General features: G+C 37.7%; 2 protein-coding genes across 6 annotated transcripts in view; both read left to right on the forward strand.

The window, feature by feature from the left end:
• The first annotated feature begins 1,810 nt into the window (after positions 1–1,810).
• LOC115225412 (zinc finger protein 91-like) overlaps positions 1,811–19,511 on the forward strand; it is a 104,063-nt gene continuing 86,362 nt past the window's right edge. The window contains exons 1-2 of the mRNA XM_036514157.1: positions 1,811–2,388; positions 2,641–3,130. Of these exons, the coding sequence (XP_036370050.1) occupies positions 2,046–2,388; positions 2,641–3,130 (833 nt within the window). The 5' untranslated portion in view covers positions 1,811–2,045. The remainder of the gene's footprint in view (positions 2,389–2,640; positions 3,131–19,511) is intronic.
• The window catches only part of LOC118768193 (zinc finger protein 271-like), a 45,148-nt gene continuing 32,202 nt past the window's right edge, over positions 6,566–19,511 (forward strand). For 3 of the 5 annotated variants that reach the window (XR_005004042.1, XR_005004043.1, XM_036514231.1), the window contains exon 1: positions 6,600–8,136. Coding sequence is in view for 3 of the 5 variants with exons in the window: in XM_036514231.1 (XP_036370124.1) it covers positions 7,054–8,136 (1,083 nt within the window). In the remaining 2 variants the exon portion in view is untranslated. Of the gene's footprint in view, positions 8,952–19,511 lie in introns of those variants that run through there. The other 2 variants (XM_036514233.1, XM_036514232.1) reach the window with 2 other exon arrangements.

The following is a 19,511-nucleotide window of genomic DNA, read 5'->3' on the forward strand; positions in this document are numbered from 1 at the left end:
TTCCTTGTGAGTTTGGATTTATATTCCCTCAAATAATTTTTATATGTATGTATATATATATCATGGTGATCTGTATAAGGGGCATCTATACTGCTTTGCATAAAAGACACCCATACATGTACCATGTGAGAAGATCTCAACACAGTCTCTAAAGTGGTTGGCGTTAAGAAGAGTGTCCAGCTGTAGAAAGCAATCTAAATCAAGCAGGAACTGGGGGCAGCACCCCTGTTTGCCAGCACAGGTCAAACCAACCAACCCAGGGAAGCATGGTAAATGGACATTAAATGTAAAAAGCTGTGCCAAAACTGACCTTGCCTGTGATCTTGCCACTTAAAATGTACTCAATACACTCTGTAGTATGGTTGGTGTTAGGAAGAGCATCCAGCTGTAAAAGCTGAGCCAAAACAGACACACAAGTCTGGGGCAGTCTTCTGACTGACCACCTCCTACCAAACCATCCAGCAGATACTGGTATTGAAGGTGGACATTAAATGAAGGGGATCAGGAAACGAGAATCCTGGCAGTTTGCTGTGTTTGAAAAGACACATCAAGCTAAGTAAAAGCATGGTTGCCCTTGCATACAAGCTTGTCCCTTGCAACCCCCTCCAGCTGAGCATCCCTAATCCTGCAGGCTCATGGGTGCTGATACCACGTAAAAAGCACCCAGTACATTGTGTAAAGGGTTTGTGTTAGAAAGGGCATCCAGCAATAGAAACTATTTTAAGATAGAGATGGGGCCTGATCAGCCCTTCAGCTGGTTAGCTCCTTTCAAACCATTCAACCCATGCCAGTGTCTAAAATGGAATTTAAATGATGATGAAGTAATAATTTTAAATTTGTATATAGACATTGCAGTATGCCATTTAAAGCCTGCTCACTGTATTTGGCTATCTGATGTCATCAACAATATGGATTGAAATGACAATGGATTTACTGTAGGAATTCCTTCATGTCCCTAGAGTTTAAACAATGAAAGGAAAGGAAATAGAATTTACAAGTCTATGATACTCTGTGATCATTGCAACCCATCATGCATCATTGCCTTGCAGGTGTGTCTTGTCAGGTGTGCTTTGTCAGGTGACTTGTCAAAAGGTACCACATAATTTAATTTTCTTTCCTTTTTTCATTAGAATTCTTTCTAGTTCGAATGTGTCAATGATTTTTCAGTTCCCCTACCACATCCTCTCACAAGGCTTATTGCCACTTGGGACTGAACGAGTGACTTATGTGGTTAAGCCAACATCTTATACACAACCATGCACTTCTATAGCCATGTCTATATAAAAATGTAGTAAAACTCTCACTGTTTTAATCTCTCTAATTCCGAATTATCTTGTATGTTTTACACTGTTGTTTCTCTTTCGTTTCAGATTATCAGATGACATCTGCTTCACAAGAGTTTTATATAAGCAACGTCATTAGAATGGAAAGTCTTTTGAAGACTGAGCAAAGATGTTATACAAAACACGTATAACCCTGTTTCTATAAATATTTACTGAATTACTGCAAAATATATCTTCTGAACTGACATATGTTATGAAATTTCTCTTCTTTATTGTCTGGAGTACACGGAAAATTATATTTGTATTTGAATTAATCCTTTAGCATTTGTACTGGCCGTATCAGTCCCAAACGTTCAAGCTATTTTATGTTAAAACTGCCCACATCTGGCCTCTTATACTCACCTGGCAATGTCATATAAACATAAAGAATCACATCCTTGAAATCTTAAAGCAATAAGATAATGAATGATTAATTCAGAAAAATTTGAATAAATAATCATTACATTCGACAGAGTAATCTGCGTGTTAATGAGAAGTAATTAAGAAGGCAGTTTGCAGCATCTTCAGATATTAACAAAGATCACTATTGATGGAGATATATCAGTAGAAATATTTGTTTAGAGCAATATACGAGAAGAAGGAAAACCTTTGTGTACTGTGACGAGAGAAAGGAAAATTATGGAAAATGAATTATATCGGAGTGAAGTTGAATGTAAAAGAGAGTCTGAAGAAATTGATTTTTCTGATGAGTAGAAGAATGAAATGGGCAAAACAGCATTTGATTGTGATATCTGTGGCAAGTCGTTCTCTCGGAAAGCTAAGTTAGTCATTCACGAACGTACTCATACAGGAGAAAAACCATATCACTGTGAAATCTGTGGTAAATCTTTCTCTCGAAACGAAAACTTAACTAGGCACAAGAGTGGTGTTCACACTGGAGAAGCACCATATCACTGTGAAATCTGTGACAAATCGTTTTCTCAAAACGATCACTTAACTATGCACAGGCGTGTTCATACAGGAGAAAAACCATATCACTGTGAAATCTGTGGTAAATCTTTCTCTCGAAACGATACCTTAACCAAGCACAAGCGTGTTCATACAGGAGACAAGCCATATCACTGTGATATCTGTGGTAAAATATTATCTCAGAAAGGTAGCTTAGTCACTCACCGACGTATTCATACAGGAGAGAAGCCATATCACTGTGATGTTTGTGGTAAATCATTTTTTGATATTCATCATTTAACTACTCACAAACGCATTCATACAGGTGAGAAGCCATATCGCTGTGATATCTGTGATATATCATTCTCTCAAAGGTATAACCTAACTAGGCACAAATACATTCATACAGGAGAAAAACCATATCACTGTGATATCTGTGGTAAATCCTTTTCTCTAAACGATCACTTAACCAAGCACAAGCGTGTTCATACAGGAGAAAAACCATATCACTGTGAAATCTGTGGTAAATCTTTTTCTCAAAACGATACCTTAACTATGCACAGGCGTGTTCATACAGGAGAAAAACCATATCACTGTGAAATCTGTGGTAAATCTTTCTCTCAAAACGGTACCTTAACCAAGCACAAGCATTTTCATACAGGAGAAGGATCATATCACTGTGAAATCTGTGGTAAATCCTTTTCTCAAAACGATCACTTAACTATGCACAGGCGTGTTCATACAGGAGAAAAACCATATCACTGTGAAATCTGTGGTAAGTCTTTCTCTCGAAACGATACCTTAACCAAGCACAAGCATGTTCATACAGGAGAAAAACCATTTCACTGTGAAATCTGTGGTAAGTCTTTCTCTCGAAACGATACCTTAACCAAGCACAAGCATGTTCATACAGACAGAGAACACATTTCATGAGGAATAGATTCATTTCCCAAGGTACAGACTTCGTTTATGAGTTTTATTTTTCAAGCACAACATCCAAATTTTGAAAGACTCTACTACCATAACAAATGCATCTGTGTCTTACCAAGAAGTTTATAAAGAGCAAAGGAATGCTTCTCAGTAAAGAACTCTAGACTTGTTTCTTGTGAATCAGTGGTCACGTCTACAAATAATGGTGTCCCTGAGTCTTTTCAAAGCGATTCAGAAAACAATTATAATAATAATATTTTATCTATTCTAAATGATCTTGACATTGTTTTTGACTTTACATAAAATATTCTTTACATTCTACTGTTGTTTTATTGTCATTTATTTACAAGTATTATAAATTTTAGAGGTAAAATATTTTTCTGGAAATGAATTACAATTTATAACATTGCTTCTATGGGAAATTATTGCTTTGCTTTATGAGTTTTCACTTTAGGAGCAATCTCCAGGAAGAAATTAACTCGTATATCAAGGCATTATTGTGTTTGACATTATTTTGGCACAAAGCCAACAATTTCAGGGGAAGGAATAAGTTGAATAACCACATGGATTAGCATGTGTGCTTTTTACATGAACTAGCACAAATGCTTCTTTTAGGGAGTGGCATTGCATGATATATCTATATATATAAAGCTGAAGTTGTCTGTGTGTGTGGCAGGTTTTGTAGCCTTCAACTAACACTATCTCTACCGAGATACTGTGGCGTATGTTGACCAAAATTGAGAGTATGATAAAAGACACCTTGCCCTTCCTTCCGTAGAAGAAAAAATTCAAATCGCACCATGTCAACACCAAAAATTATTTAGATCAGAATGGTGCTTTTTTTTCTATGAGAATCCCTAATTTTTACGATTCTTTGACTGCTGTGTCGCCGTTTTTCGGTGTATTTCAACCAGAAAACTGTTCACTTTTAGAGAATAACAAGCTACATAATGCAAGATTTTTACTTTTCGAAAATTCCAATTCTAAAGGGTCGAAAAGAAAATAAACCCGAGCAACGCTGGGCGATACTTCTAGTATATATATGAAGCTGTGTAACTTCTCATATATATTTGAAGGTGCATGGCTCAATCGTGAGTTCAATTTCCATTCATCTTCATCACATTGAACAATGTTAAAGGGTCAAAGTGAAATGCAGCCACATTTTCTCCACAAAACTACTTTAAAACGTTTTCCAATGGCTGAATGACGAAACGTATTAATCTGGTTTCTGCCCTAAATATTCTGCTAAAGTAAGGATGCATCTTGTACACCAGCAAATACTCAGTGAAGTGCAAGTTAATTCATAATTAGTCAACGCCGTTGCCAAACACTGAAGAATCTTGTTTAATAATTTGGCTAATTTAGTGAAATTCAAAAGTTACTCCAATACTGATTCGGTGTAAGGAATGGAAACCTACTTATTTCCCCTTTAATTTCTATTTACTTTCTTAAATCTCCCATACTGAAGGATTATGCTTATTAGAGCCATGCTATCCATGTCAACCATGTACAATTACTAACATTTTCTCACACTAAACCATCCCTCTTACTAAAAATATCCTTCTTCTAGAGGATGGGGCTTAGTCAACGGGTACTTATTTTATCGACACCTAAACGATGAAAGACCCAATCGACCATGGTGGAATTTGAACTGAGAACTGTGGGATGACGTCAGCGGTTAGGAAGCTGACCGGAAGAGGAAGAGTGCGTAAAGGGTTGGGGTGATTGCGCCCTTTTCGATCGGGGAAGTTGTGAGTGCAGGACGTGTCAGTGCTTCGACCAGATAAGGGATAGCATCTGCTATTTTTAGCGTTTCGGGACGGGCCACGTGGAAGGGTACATTACTATCGGACAGATAAGGGTCAACGAAGAGAAGGTGAGTGTCTTACTTCTAATCTCCCGCATTTACTACGAACGTAGCGACGGTCGAAATAGCGGTTAGTATTTCGTCCGGCGTGCTAACCATCCTGCCAGCTCGCCGCCCTGCAAAATACGTTAGATGCTTTGGGCAGATAGGTTGTCCAAGCGGTCACCCATCTAAGTACCCTGCAGGCTCGACATTGCTTCACTTCGGTGATCAGGCGAGACAAGGTGCAATCAGCATTATATGGCTGTAATAACAATATTAACAGTTTCAAAACATTCGCATTTTCTGAAGGTGGTAAAGTAGAGTTTGGTCAGTCGGTCGTACAAGTTATTCTCCTTGATATAATTGTTTCTTCAGTTATCTGCTAGAAGCAAAGTTTTTATTAAAAGGCCTACTGATGGTGGTTTAGGGGACTTAGTAACTACCATCGACCTCTTGTTTTGACTGGGTCTTTATTTTATTCATCCCAAAGCAATGAAAGGTAAAATTGACATCGGTGGGATTTCGTTTCGGTAATTAAAGCAAACCAATGTATGTTTTATACATTCCCCTTTTTTATAAGTTTTTGTCAGTGATATTTCTGGTGTCAGATATTCTTTGATCTCGTCTGAAATTAATGATTTTTCTGGATGAATTTCTAGTTTTGTATCAAAACTGAAGGGGAAAGGACTATTTCGAAGATAACGAGTGAGATTAAATTGTGAGTGAAGTAATAATTTCTTCTTATTTTATATTAAATTTCGTTTTCTCTTTGTACAAACCTGTTTTGGTGGGAAATCTTAACAATATTCAAGATTTCTTTACATTTTCCCGATCATAAATGCTATTTGTAAACCTGCTGAAATTATGAAAATTAAGTTATTTATAGAAAAATATGTTTTTATGAAATTTGCTATAAATACCATTCAGAATGTGTATATTAGAATTCTATCGGAATTTAATATGAAAATATAAATTTGGTGGGCTCGTACACGTGAAAGTTAAAATTTTTAACGAAATTCTGGACTTGTCTCAGTATGTATGTGTATTTGTGTGTCTTTGTGTTAGTGTTTCTTCCCCTCCCATTCCCGCTTAACGAACGGTGTTGGTATATTTACATCCCTGGAACTTTCGGCAGTAGACTGATAGAATGAATTCCTGGCATAAAAAAACAAGTACTTGGGTCGATCCAATCTCACTACAGATTCTTCAAGGAGATTCCCCAGCGTGGTGGCAGTCTAATGACAGAAACAACTAAAAGATAATAATAATAATAATAATTAATTCGTTTATTGGCCACAAGGGCTAACAAAAATCAATTATAACAAGCTATTTACCACACAACCACTCCTGTGCCTATAAAAAGATGTAGTAAAACTTTCACTGCTTTAATCTCTCTAATTCCTTATTATCTTGTATGTTTTACACCGTTGTTTCTCTTTCGTTTCAAATTTTCAGATGACATCTGCTACACAGAATTTTTACATATGCAACGTCATTAGAATGGAAAGTATTTTGAAGACTGAGCAAAGATGTTACACAAAACACGTATAACCCTGTTTCTATAAATATTTACTGAATTACTGCAAAATATATCTTCTGAACTCTGACATATATGTAGCAAAATTTCTCTTTATTGTCTGGAATACACAGAAAATTATATTTGCATATTAATTAATCGTTTAGCATTAAACCTGGCCGTATCAGTCCCAAACGTTCAAGCTATTTTACGTTAAAACTGCCCACATCTGGCCTCTTCCACTCACCCTGCAATGTCATTCTAAACATAAACAATCACATCATTGAAATCTTAAAGCAATAAGATAATGAATGATTAATTCAGAAGAATTTGAATAAATAATCATTAGATTTGACAGTGTAATCTGCGTGTTAATGAGTTAAAGTAATTAAGAAGGCAGTTTGCAGCATCTTCAGATATTAACAAAGATCACTTTTGATGGAGATATATCAGTAGAAATATTTGATGTGAGCAATATATGAGAAGAAGGAAAACCTTTGTGTACTGTGACGAGAGAAAGGAAAATCATGGAAAAGGAATTTTGTGAAAGAACTGATTTTTCTGATGATGTAAACAATGAAAAGGGCAAAATATCATATGATTGTGATATTTGTGGTAAATTCTTCTCTAGGAAAGCTAGCTTACTCATTCACAAACGCATTCATACAGGAGAGAAGCCATATCATTGTGATATCTGTGGTAAGTCCTTCTCCCAGACTGGTTCTATAATTATTCACAAGCATAATGTTCACACAGGAGAAAAACCATATTGCTGCGAAATCTGTGGTAAATCATTCTCACAAGGTAATGACCTGACTAAGCACAGATGCGTTCATACAGGTGAGAAGCCATGTCACTGTGATACCTGTGGTAGATCGTTCTTTCGAAATCATGTCTTGGCTAGGCACAGACGCATTCATACAGGAGAGAAGCCATATCATTGTGATATCTGTGGTAAGTCCTTCGCTCAGACTAGTTCCGTGACTATCCACAAGCGTAACGTTCACACAGGAGAAAGACCATATCGCTGTGAAATCTGTGGTACATCATTCTCTCGAAATAATGGCTTGACTAGGCACAGACTTATTCATACAGGAGAGAAGCCATATCACTGTGATATTTGTGGTAAAACATTCACTCAAAATAATGGTTTGACTAGGCACAGACGCATTCATACAGGAGAGAAGCCATATCACTGTGATATCTGTGGAAAATCATTCTCTGAAACTAGTCCCTTAAGTATTCACAAGTGTGTTGTTCACACAGGAGAAGAACTATATAACTGTGAATTCTGTGGTAAATCATTCTCTCAAAATAATGACTTGGTTAATCACAAACGCATTCATACAGGAGTGAAACCATATCACTGTTATATTTGTGGTAAATCATTCTGTGAAGATATAAACTTAACTAATCACATACGTATTCACACAGGAGAGAAGCCATATCAGTGCTATATCTGTGGTAAATCATTCTCTCACGGACCCAATTTAGCTGTTCACAAACATGTTCATTCAAGTGTGAAGCCATATCACTGTGAAATCTGTGGTAAATCCTTCTCTCGAAACGATTACTTAACTTGCCATAAGCGTGTTCATACAGGAGAAAAGCCATATCACTGTGAAATCTGTGGTAAATCATTCTCTCAAAATGAACAGTTACCTAAGCATATGCGTGTTCATACAGGAGAAAAGCCATATCACTGTGAAATCTGTGGTAAATCTTTCTCTCGAATTTATAACTTAACTCGTCACAAACGTACTCACACAGGTGAAATGGCATATTGATTATATCACAAATTCTGAATGTAAACTTTGAATTACCAAAAATCCACGAGATCCAGATAATTAACAAAGCCTGCAAACAATCACCTGACATATACATTAATGTCCAAGTACCCCATGATTGAAAACTTGTAGCTGGACCAGCAAGTGAAACCCACCCCTTAAGCAATTTTATCAACATCCTACTGAAACCCCTTTTAAAATGTAAATGCTTCATTACAGATTACCTTGATATGCTAAACCACCTACCAGAAACAATCGATGAAGGGGCAGTCATGGCTTCCTTCAATGTTATAAACCTGGACACTAATATCCCATATAAATATGGAATACAAGCAATTAAATTCTGGCTGGAAAACTGTCCAGAAGAACTTCCAGAGTGTGTGAATCAGGAGTTTGTTATGGAAGCTTTAAAATTTATCCTTCAGAGCAGTTAGTTTTTATTTGGTACCACTTCCTACTGACAAAGATGTGGAATTGTGATGGGAATAAAACCAGCCCCAGTTCTTGTGAAGCTTTTAACCCTTTTGTTACCAACCTGGCTGAAACCACCTCTGGTTCTGAGTACAAATGCCTTGTTTTCATAAGTTTTGAATTAAAATCTTCCACCAAACATTAGTCACAATTTATGTTCCTAACACTAGCTGAATGATAACTAAGTTATTTTACTAAATTCTTTGTTATATCTAAAGTTATTGAAAGAAACACAGAGCATCTCAACAGAAATATGGTAACAAAAGGGTTAAAATATATAATAGAGAAACAATTCTTAGTCACCATGATATTTTTAACCCTTTTGTTACCAACCTGGCTGAAACCAGCTCTGGCTCTGTAGTAACAAATGTCTTGTTTCCAAAAGTTTTGAATTAAAATCTTCCACCAAACCTTAGTCACAATTTATGTTCGTTCCTAACACTAGTTGAATGATAACTAAGTTATTTTAGTAAATTCTTTGTTATATCTAAAGTTATTGAAAGAAACACAGAGCATCTCAACAGAAATACAGTAATGAAAGGTTAATTTGATAATTCAGAAGTGCAAAAGTTTCTACTACCATTAACAAATGCTTCTCCATGTTACTGAGAAATTTATAGAGGACAAAAATAAAAGCTTCTTCTAAGCAAACAACTTAAAAGTCCATCTATGAGTGCTTGTGAATTGGTTATTGCTTCTACAAATGATGTTGTGAGTCTAGCATGAATGAAAGTGATTCAGAAAACAATTATAATAATAATATTTTGTCTATTCTAAATGATCTTGACATTGTTTTTGACTTTACATAAAATATTCTTTACATTCTACTGTTGTTTTATAGTCATTTATTTACAAGTATTATAAATTTTATACTCTTTACTCTTTGACTTGTTTTAGTCATTTGACTGTGGCCATGCTAGAGCACTGCCTTTAGTCGACCCTAGGACTTATTGTATCAGTCTCCTTTGCCGAACTGCTAGGTTACAGGGACGTAAACACACCAGCATCGGTTGTCAAGCAATGTTGGGTGGACAAACACAGACACACAAACATACACACACATACATATACATATATACGACGGGCTTCTTTCAGTTTCCATCTACCAAATCCACTCACAAGGCTTTGGTCGACCTGGGGCTATAGTAGAAGACACTTGCCCAAGGTGCCACGCAGTGGGACTGAACCTGGAACCATGTCGTTGATAAACAAGCTACTTACCACACAGCCACTCCTATGCCCATAGGTAAAATATTTTTCTAGGAATGGATTACAATTTATAACATTGCTTCTATGGGAAATGATTGCTTTGCTTTATGAGTTTTCACTTCAGGAGCAGTCTCCAGGGAGAAATTAGCTCAAATATGAAGGCATTATTGTATCTGCCATACATGGCTCAGTGGTTAGAGCGTTAAGCCCACAATCGTGAGTTCAGTTTCTGAACCTCACTGGTTCAGCATGGCTTAGCAGATGGGTGCAGGTTTATAATTTTACCGAAGAGTAGGTTAGTCGATTCCATTGAACGCCATTGTTCAACAGGTATTTATTTCGTTGGCACCCAAAAGGATGAAAGGCAATCTCAACCTTGGCAGAATATGATCTCAGAATATAAAAACAGATGAAGTTCCACTATTTGATGTGATATCTGACCTCTGTGAATTTTCCAAGATTTTTTCTACCTCATTGTTTTGAAAATCTTTAATTCTGATGCGAGATGAATATCTGTTTTAAGTTGTTGAGTAGTGAATCAGAATTTGTTGCTCGAAGACATAGAAAAAGAATCACTACATTCAGCAAAAGCAAAATCAACATAGTGTTTGTGCCAAGGAATTGCATATTTCTGTTTGTGAAAGTGAAAGTGATTCACACAATAACTCTAATGGTGACAAGATAAATTTTTATCCAACTGGAACAAAAGCTTGTATACTGTTTTTGTGAAGAGACTGGACCCAGTCAGAGTCTTTTCCAGAATATAAGCAATTCTATAGAAATAACTGTTATTGGCCTCCCACATGCTCAGATGAAATCCAAGCATTTTCTGCTATAAATATATTAATGAGAATAAGCAAGTTACCCAGAATAGCAAACGATTGGAGCAGCGAAGACGCTTTTGGAGACCTGCATGTTTCCAGTATCAAGATAGAGACAGGATTTTAAAAACTGTCACAATACCTACACTGAAGACACTAGTAGTGGGCCAGTGGGTGGAGAACCAAACTGGTCCCTTATTTAAAATAAGACCTTCATCATAATGCTTATAAATGAGTCTCTAACCAAAAGATACTTTTATCTAGTTTCACTTTCATTTTCAAAGAGTACTCATTTGTTTTTGTTTATATGTTAATATAATAGTTTTAGCCATTATTTTCTATACTTTTTATGTGTTCTTAAGCAATACTATTACCAAAAACCATATTCTGATATTCCCTCATAAATGCCTATCCATCTATGAGGGTAGGGTGAGGTACAAAGGCAGAGTATGTTTCCCACAGTACATGCTTGGCAAAATAGCAAATGGGGGATCAAAGTTTGCAAGATCTGTGAAGTCAATGCTGTAAACTGCTGTGGGTTCAATTTCTAAATAGGGAAAAGGGGACACTACTGTAAGCTAAATAGCCCTTAAAACATGCACCAATTTTGTTTCTTTACTTGTATAATAATAATCATACAATTTGCAAATGAAAAAACAAATTCGCAAAACTTTTCCAGGCAATCCTGAAAATAAAGAAGATATGAGGGGTTAAAAACTACTTGAAAATGTCTTCCAATGGTTGTATGATGAAACATCTTAACCATCTGATGGTGCAGTCCTGTATTTTTCATGGTTTAGCTATTTTTAGTACATTTTATTACTTTAAATGTGTTTTAAAGCAATAATATTACCAAAAACTGTAATCTGATATAATGTATTTATTTAACATGTAAATGATGTCAAACTGGTCGCTCCTCGCGGTGATATAGATGATCTTCGTCAATGCCTCCACCAAGTTTGGAGATGGTCTAACAAATGGGACCTGTGTCTGAACGTGTCAAAGTGCTGTCATCTGCCTGTTGGCTCTTCTCCTGCAACTCAACTTGATTTCGAGCCGGGTCGTCTGCTGCTGGAGAGGACCGACCAGGTAAAGGACCTGGGTATCTTGGTGGATTCTTCCTTTTCACCTTCAGCCCAGTGCGTCCATGCTGCCAACAATGCACGTGGAGTTCTCTTTTTGATTTGACGGTTATTCGGAATGCTCAAAGCAGCCATATTCCTACCGCTCTATGTCACGCTGGTGAGACCCATATTAGAGTGCGGGATTCAAGCCTGTTCTTCTTATCTCCTCAAAGAAATACATCATTTCAAAAGAGTCCAGAAGCTGGCTACCCGCATGGTTCTTGGTGTCAAGCATTTGTTTTATGAAGAAAGGCTGAAGACGCTCAACCTTTATTCTCTAGAAAAACGCTGCTGCCATGGTGATCTCATTCTCGCTCACATCATAAGTGGAAAGTGTAACCTCTTGAAAGAGCTGTTCTTCACTCCTGCTCCAGAGCGTCGGCTGTGGGGTCACTCCGAAAAGCTCTATCTATGACGATTTCATCTCAATCGAAAGAGAGGGGCTTTCTCCGACCGGGTTGTGGATCCGTGGAATAAGCTGCCGGAAGAGATAGTGAAGATGCCCACGACCACTCTGTTCAAAGTCTCTCTTGACGAGAAATGGCCTGAACTCTTTGCATGAACACCCTCCCTGTACATAACTCCATGTCCCCCTACATGGCCTTGCTTTTTGCTTTTTGAGCCAAAAAATTAACTTAACCTAACTTAACTTAACTATCTCTCTTACTAAAAATCTCTTCTAAAGGCACAACGCCTGAAATGTGGGGAGTTGGCTAGTCGATTACATCGAGTCCAGTGTTTAACTGGTAACCATTTTATCAACCCCGAAAATATAAAAAGCAAAGTCGATCTTGACAGAATTTGAACTCAGAACGTCGCGAAACATTTTGTCCAGTGCGCTAACGATTCTGCCAGTTCACTGCCTTAGAAATGTGAGTGAGATGCTTTCATCATGTACGCTTCCCAAGTGGTCACCCATCTAAGTACTTGGTAGGCTCGACATTGCTTAACTTCGATGATCGCACGAAAACCGGTGCATTCTACTTGATATGGCTTTAATGGCCGTTGCCAGCGCCGCCCCGACTGGCCTCCATGCCGGTGGCACGTAAGAAGCACCATCCAATCGTGGCCGTTTGCCAGCCTCGCCTGGCACGTAAAAAGCACCATCCGATTGTGGCCGTTGCCAGCCTCGTCTGGCCTCCGTGCCGGTGGCACATAAAAAGCTCCATCTGATCATGGCCGTTTGCCCGCCTCGTCTGGCACCTGTGCCGGTGGCACGTAAAAGCACCCACTACACTCACAGAGTGGTTGGCGTTAGAAAGGGCATCCAGCTGTAGAAACACTGTCAGATCAGACGGGAGCCTGGCGCAGCCTTCTGGCTTCACAACCCCAATTGAATCGTCTAACCCATGCTAGCATGGAAAACGGACGTTAAACGATGAGGATGATGATGAATCATAACAGTTTTAAAACATTTTTCGTATTTTCTAAAGGTGGTATATTAGTTCGTGTCGAGCTGGCAGAAACGTTAGCACGACGGGCGAAATGCTTAGCGGTATTTCGTCTGCCGTTATGTTGTGAGTTCAAATTCCGCCGAGGTCGACTTTACCTTTCATCCTTTCGGGGTCGATAAATTAAGTACCAGTTACGCACTGGGGTCGATGTAATCGACTTAATACCTATGTCTGTCCTTGTTTGTCCCTTCTACGTTTAGCCCCCTGTGTGTTATAAAGAAATGGGTATATTAGTTCGTGGCAGTTATTCACCTTGATATAATTGTTTATTTAGTTATCCGCTAGGAGCAAAATCGATCGACCTAATATTGGGGTTGTAGGGTGATTAGTGTCTGTCATCGATTTCTGTTTTTGATAGATCTTTATTTTATTGATTCTGAAGCATCTGAAGCAATGACAGGTAAAATTTGACATCGGCAGGATTTGACCTCAGAACATAAAAGAAACATAAGAAACACTGCATTACCTAATTTCGTTTCGGGATTTAATGAAAACCATTACGTATTTTATATATTCCCCGTTTACACAATTTTTGTCATGGTTCTTTTTAGGGTCAGATATTCTTTGACCTCGTCCGAAATTAATGATTTTTCTCGATGAATTTCTACTTTCGTATCAAAACTGCTGGGGGGAAAGACTATCGGAGGATAAGGAGTGATATTAAATGGTGAGTAAAGTAATAATTTCATTTTGTTTTTATATTAAATTTCGTTTTCTCTTTGTACAAACCTGTTTTGGTGGGAAATCTTAACAATATTCAAGATTTCTTTACATTTTCCCGATCATAAATGCTATTTGTAAACCTGCTGAAATTATGAAAATTAAGTTATTTACAGAAAAATGTATATGTATTAATGAGATTTGCTACAAATACCATCCAGAATGTTTATATTACAATTCTATCGGAATTTAATGTGAAAATATAAATTTGTTGGGTTCGTCCTCATTCATTACTGACATATAGTTAAGTTAAGTTAATTTTTTGGCTCAAAAAGCAAAAAGCAAGGCCATGTAGGGGGACATGGAGTTATGTACAGGGAGGGTGTTCCTGCAAAGAGTTCAGGCCATTTGTGGTCAAGAGAGACTTTGAACCGAGCGGTCGTCGGCATCTTCACTATCCACGGATCCGCAACCCGGACGGAGAAAGCCCCTCCCCTTCGATTGAGATGAAATCGTCGCAGGTAGAGCTTTTCGGAGTGACCCCACAGCCTACGCTCTGGAGCAGGAGTGAAGAACAGCTCTTTCGAGAGGTTACACTTTCCGCTTATGATGTTGTGAGCAAGAATGAGATCACCACGGTGTCGTCGTTTTTCTAGAGAATAAAGGTCGAGTGTCTTCAGCCTTTCTTCATAAGACAAATGCTTGAGACCAAGAACCACATGTATCGACAAAATAAAAGTTGGAATTTTTTAAAGCGAATTCTTAGTCTGTGTCAGAATGTATATTCGTGTGTGCAGTTTGGTCTCAGTGTTTCCACCTCTTCTATTCCCACTTAACAAATGGAGATGGTTAATTTACATTCCCGTAACTTAGCATTTTGGCAATAAACGGAGATTGAATGAGTTTCAGACAGAAAGGGGAAAATGAATAGATGACGGCGAATGTAAAGAAGACGGATCGCACCGCCTTTCGGTTATTATTTTCCTTTTTTGTTTGGGTATTTTCTACCCACATTTTCGACTGCGGAGATACCGAATCTGCGAAAAAAAAAATGGGCATTTCAGAATTTTAATTCCCCCGCCCCCCACCTCTTTTTCACTTTTTTTGGATTTTTTTTTTTTTTTTTTTGCGAAATACGTTGTAAAACACAGAAATTGTGATTCTGAAAAAAAAATTTGTAAAATTTCAATTTTACAAAAAAAAAGAAAAAAAATTAAGAACCCTTCCCTCCTACTAAAATAGTAAACGTATCTAAAGAGAAAACTCGACATGCTAGAAACAGCAGCTAAACAACGAGTCACTAATTCAAATTTTTATTCCACCTTCTCGACATGCTAGAAATAGAAGCTAAACAACGAATCACTAATTCAAATCTTTATTCCCCCACCACCCCCTTCTCGACATGCTAGAAACAGCAGCTAAACAACGAATCACTAATTCAAATTTTTATTCCCCCACCACCCCCTTCTCGACATGCTAGAAACAGCAGCTAAACAACGAATCACTAATTCAAATTTTTATTCCCCCCACCACCCCCTTCTCGACATGCTAGAAACAGCAGCTAAACAACGAATCACTAATTCAAATTTTGATTCCCCCCACCACCCCTTCTCGACATGCTACAAAACAGCAGCTAAACAACGAATCACTAATTCAAATCTTTATTCCCCCCACCCCCCTTCTCGACATGCTAGAAACAGCAGCTAAACAACGAATCACTAATTCAAATTTTTATTCCCCCCACCCCCCCTTATCGACATGCTAGAAACAGCAGCTAAACAACGAATCACTAATTCAAATTTTTATTCCCCCCACCCCCCTTCTCGACATGCTAGAAACAGCAGCTAAACAACGAATCACTAATTCAAATCTTTATTCCCCCCACCCCCTCTTCTCGACATGCTAGAAACAGCAGCTAAACAACGAATCACTAATTCAAATTTTTATTCCCCCCACCCTCTTCTCGACATGCTAGAAATAGCAGCTAAACAACGAATCACTAATTCAGATTCCACCCCACTCTTTTTTTCATTGCTAGAGAGGTGGGGAGAAATCTGGTGCAGTCTTCTGACTGGCCACCCCCTGCCAAAGCATCCAGCCAATACTGGCATTGAAGACAGACATTAAATTATGAGGATCAAAAAACAAGGCTCCTAGCATTTTGCCGTGCTTGAAAAGACACATCAAGCTAAGTAAAAGTATGGTTGGCCTTGCATACAAGCTTATCTCTTTTATTGAAATCTTAAAGCAATAAGACAATGAATGATTAATTCAGAAGAAATTTCAATAAATAATCATTACATTTGACAGAGTAATCTCAATGTTAATGAGTTAAAGCAATTAAGAAGGCAGTTTGCAGCATCTTCAGATATTAACAAAGAACACTTTTGATGGAGATATATCAGTAGAACTATTTGTTCAGAGCAATATACGAGAAGAAGGAAAACATTTGTGTACTGTGACGAGAGAAAGGGAAATTATGGAAAATGAATTATATAGGAGTGAAGATCAATACAAAAAACAATCTGAAAAAATTGATTTTTCTAATGAGGAAAAGAATGAAAAGGGCAAAACAGCATTTTTTCCCTAACCTTTTAGGCTCGTGGCTGCTAGTGCCATGTGGAAATCTCCAATATAAACTCTGTAAGGTGGTCGTGTTACGAAGGGCATCCAACCACAAAAACCAAGCTAAAATAGAGATGGAGCCTGAACAGCCCTTCAGTTGGTTACCTCCTTTCAAACCATCCAACCCATGCCAGTGTGTAAAATGGAATTTAAATGATGATGAAGTAATAATTTTAAATTTGTATAGACATCTTGTAGTATGCTGTTCAAAGCCTGCTCACTGTATTTGGCTATCTGATGTCATACCCTTGCATACAAGCTTGTCTCTAGCAACCTTCTCCAGCTGAGCATCCCTAATCTTCCAGGCTCATAGGGGCTGCATAAGAGCATCCAGCACACCCTGTAAAGTGGTTGCATTATGAAGGGCATCCAGCCATAGAAACTATACCAAAACAGAAATGAACCCTGAACAGCCCTCAGCTGGTTAGCACCTTTCTAACCATCCAAGCCATGCCAGTATGTAAAATGGACTTGAAATGATGATGAAGTAATAATTCTGAGTGGCTGTGTGGTAAGTAGCTTGTTTACCAACCACATGGTTCCGGTTTCAGTCCCACTGCGTGGCACCTTGAGCAAGTGTCTTCTGCTAAAGCCTCGGGCCGACCAATGCCTTGTGAGTTGATTTGGTAGACGGAAACTGAAAAGAAAACCGTTGTATATATGTATATGTATATGTGTGTGTGTGTCTGTGTTTGTCCCCCTAACATTGCTTGACAACCGATGCTGGTGTGTTTATGTCCCTGTCACTTAGCGGTTCGGCAAAAGAGACCGATAGAATAAGTACTGGGCTTACAAAGAATAAGTCCCGGGGTCAAGTTGCTCGATTAAAGGCGGTGCTCCAGCATGGCCACAGTCAAATGACTGAAACAAGTAAAAGAGTGTATAAACCTTTTGTGCTATTTAAAGCCTGCTCACTGTATTTGGCTATCTGATGTCATCAACAGTCAGGATTTAAATGACACTGGACTTACTTGAGGCATTCTTTCATCTCAGTCGAGACAAGAATATGAGAAGAAGAGAAGAGAAATAGAATTTACAAACTACTATTTAGTATGATTGCTTCAACACATCATTCATTAGTGACTTGTCAAAAGGTACCTCATATTTAAAGTTTCTGTTTTGCTTAATCCAATTAGAATTCATTTTCGTATTTGGTTTATGTCAAGCTTCTTTGAGTTTCCATCTACCAAATCCTCTCCCAAGGCTTTGATTGGCCACTCTGGGACTGAACCCAGGACCATGTGGTTGGGAAGCCAACTTCTTACCACACAACCATCCCTGCACTTCTACAGCCATGTCTATATAAAAATGTAGTAAAACTTTCACTGTTTTAATCTCTCTAATTCCTAATTATCTTGTATGTTTTACACTGTTGTTTCTCTTTCGTTTCAGATTATCAGATGACATCTGCTTCACAGGATTTTTACATAAGCAACGTCATTAGAATGGAAAGTCTTTTGAAGACTGAGCAAAGATGTTATACAAAACACGTATAACCCTGTTTCTATAAATATTTACTGAATTACTGCAAAATATATCTGCTGAACTGAAAGAAGTAATCACATCACTGAAATCTCAAATCTATGAGATAATCCATGATTCATTGAAAACAATTTGAATAAATAAGCATTACATTTGAGAAAGGAATCTGAATGCTTAAGGGTATTTCAATAAAATATTTACAAGTTCTTTATTCAAACCTGCCAGATCCTACCACTCACACCCACCCTACAATGTCATTCTAAACGTAAAGAATCATATCGTTGAAATCTTAAATCTGTAAGATAATGAATGATTAATTAGGAGGAATTTGAATAATCATTACATTTGACAGAGTAATCTGAATGTTAATGAGTTAAAGCAATTAAGAAGGCAGTTTGCAGCATCTTCAGATATTAACAAAGATCACTATTGATGGAGATATATCAGTAGAAATATTTGTTAAGAGCAACATACGAGAAGAAGGAAAACCTTTGTGTACTGTGACGAGAGAAAGGAAAATTATGGAAAATGAATTATATCGGAGTGAAGTTGAATGTAAAAGAGAGTCTGAAGAGATTGATTTTTCTGATGAGGAGAAGAATGAAAAGGGCAAAACAGCATTTGATTGTGATATCTGTGGGAAGTCGTTCTCTCGGAAAACTAAGTTACTCATTCACGGACGTACTCATACAGGAGAAAAACCATATCACTGTGAAATCTGTGGTAAATCTTTCTCTCGAAACGAAAACTTAACTAGGCACAAAAGTAGTGTTCACACTGGAGAAGCACCATATCACTGTGATATCTGTGACAAATCGTTTTCTCAAAACGATCACTTAATTATGCACAGGCGTGTTCATACAGGAGAAAAACCATATCACTGTGAAATCTGTAGTAAATCTTTCTCTCGAAACGATACCTTAACCAAGCACAAGCGTGTTCATACAGGAGAAAAACCATATCACTGTGAAATCTGTGGTAAATCTTTCTCTCGAAACGAAAACTTAACTAGGCACAAGAATGGTGTTCACACAGGGGAAGCACCATATCACTGTGAAATCTGTGACAAATCTTTTTCTCAAAACGATCACTTAACCATGCACAAGCGTGTTCATACAGGAGAAAAACCATATCACTGTGAAATCTGTGGTAAATCTTTCTCTCGAAACGATACCTTAACCAAGCACAAGCATGTTCATACAGGAGAAAAACCATATCACTGTGAAATCTGTGACAAATCTTTCTCTCTAAACGATCACTTAACCAAGCACAAGCATGTTCATACCGGAGAAAAACCATATCACTGTGATAAATCTTTCTCTCTGAACAATACCTTAACCAAGCACAAGCAT

Source organism: Octopus sinensis, linkage group LG27 (genome assembly GCF_006345805.1).
Source record: "Octopus sinensis linkage group LG27, ASM634580v1, whole genome shotgun sequence".
NCBI classification, from domain to species: domain Eukaryota; kingdom Metazoa; phylum Mollusca; class Cephalopoda; order Octopoda; family Octopodidae; genus Octopus; species Octopus sinensis.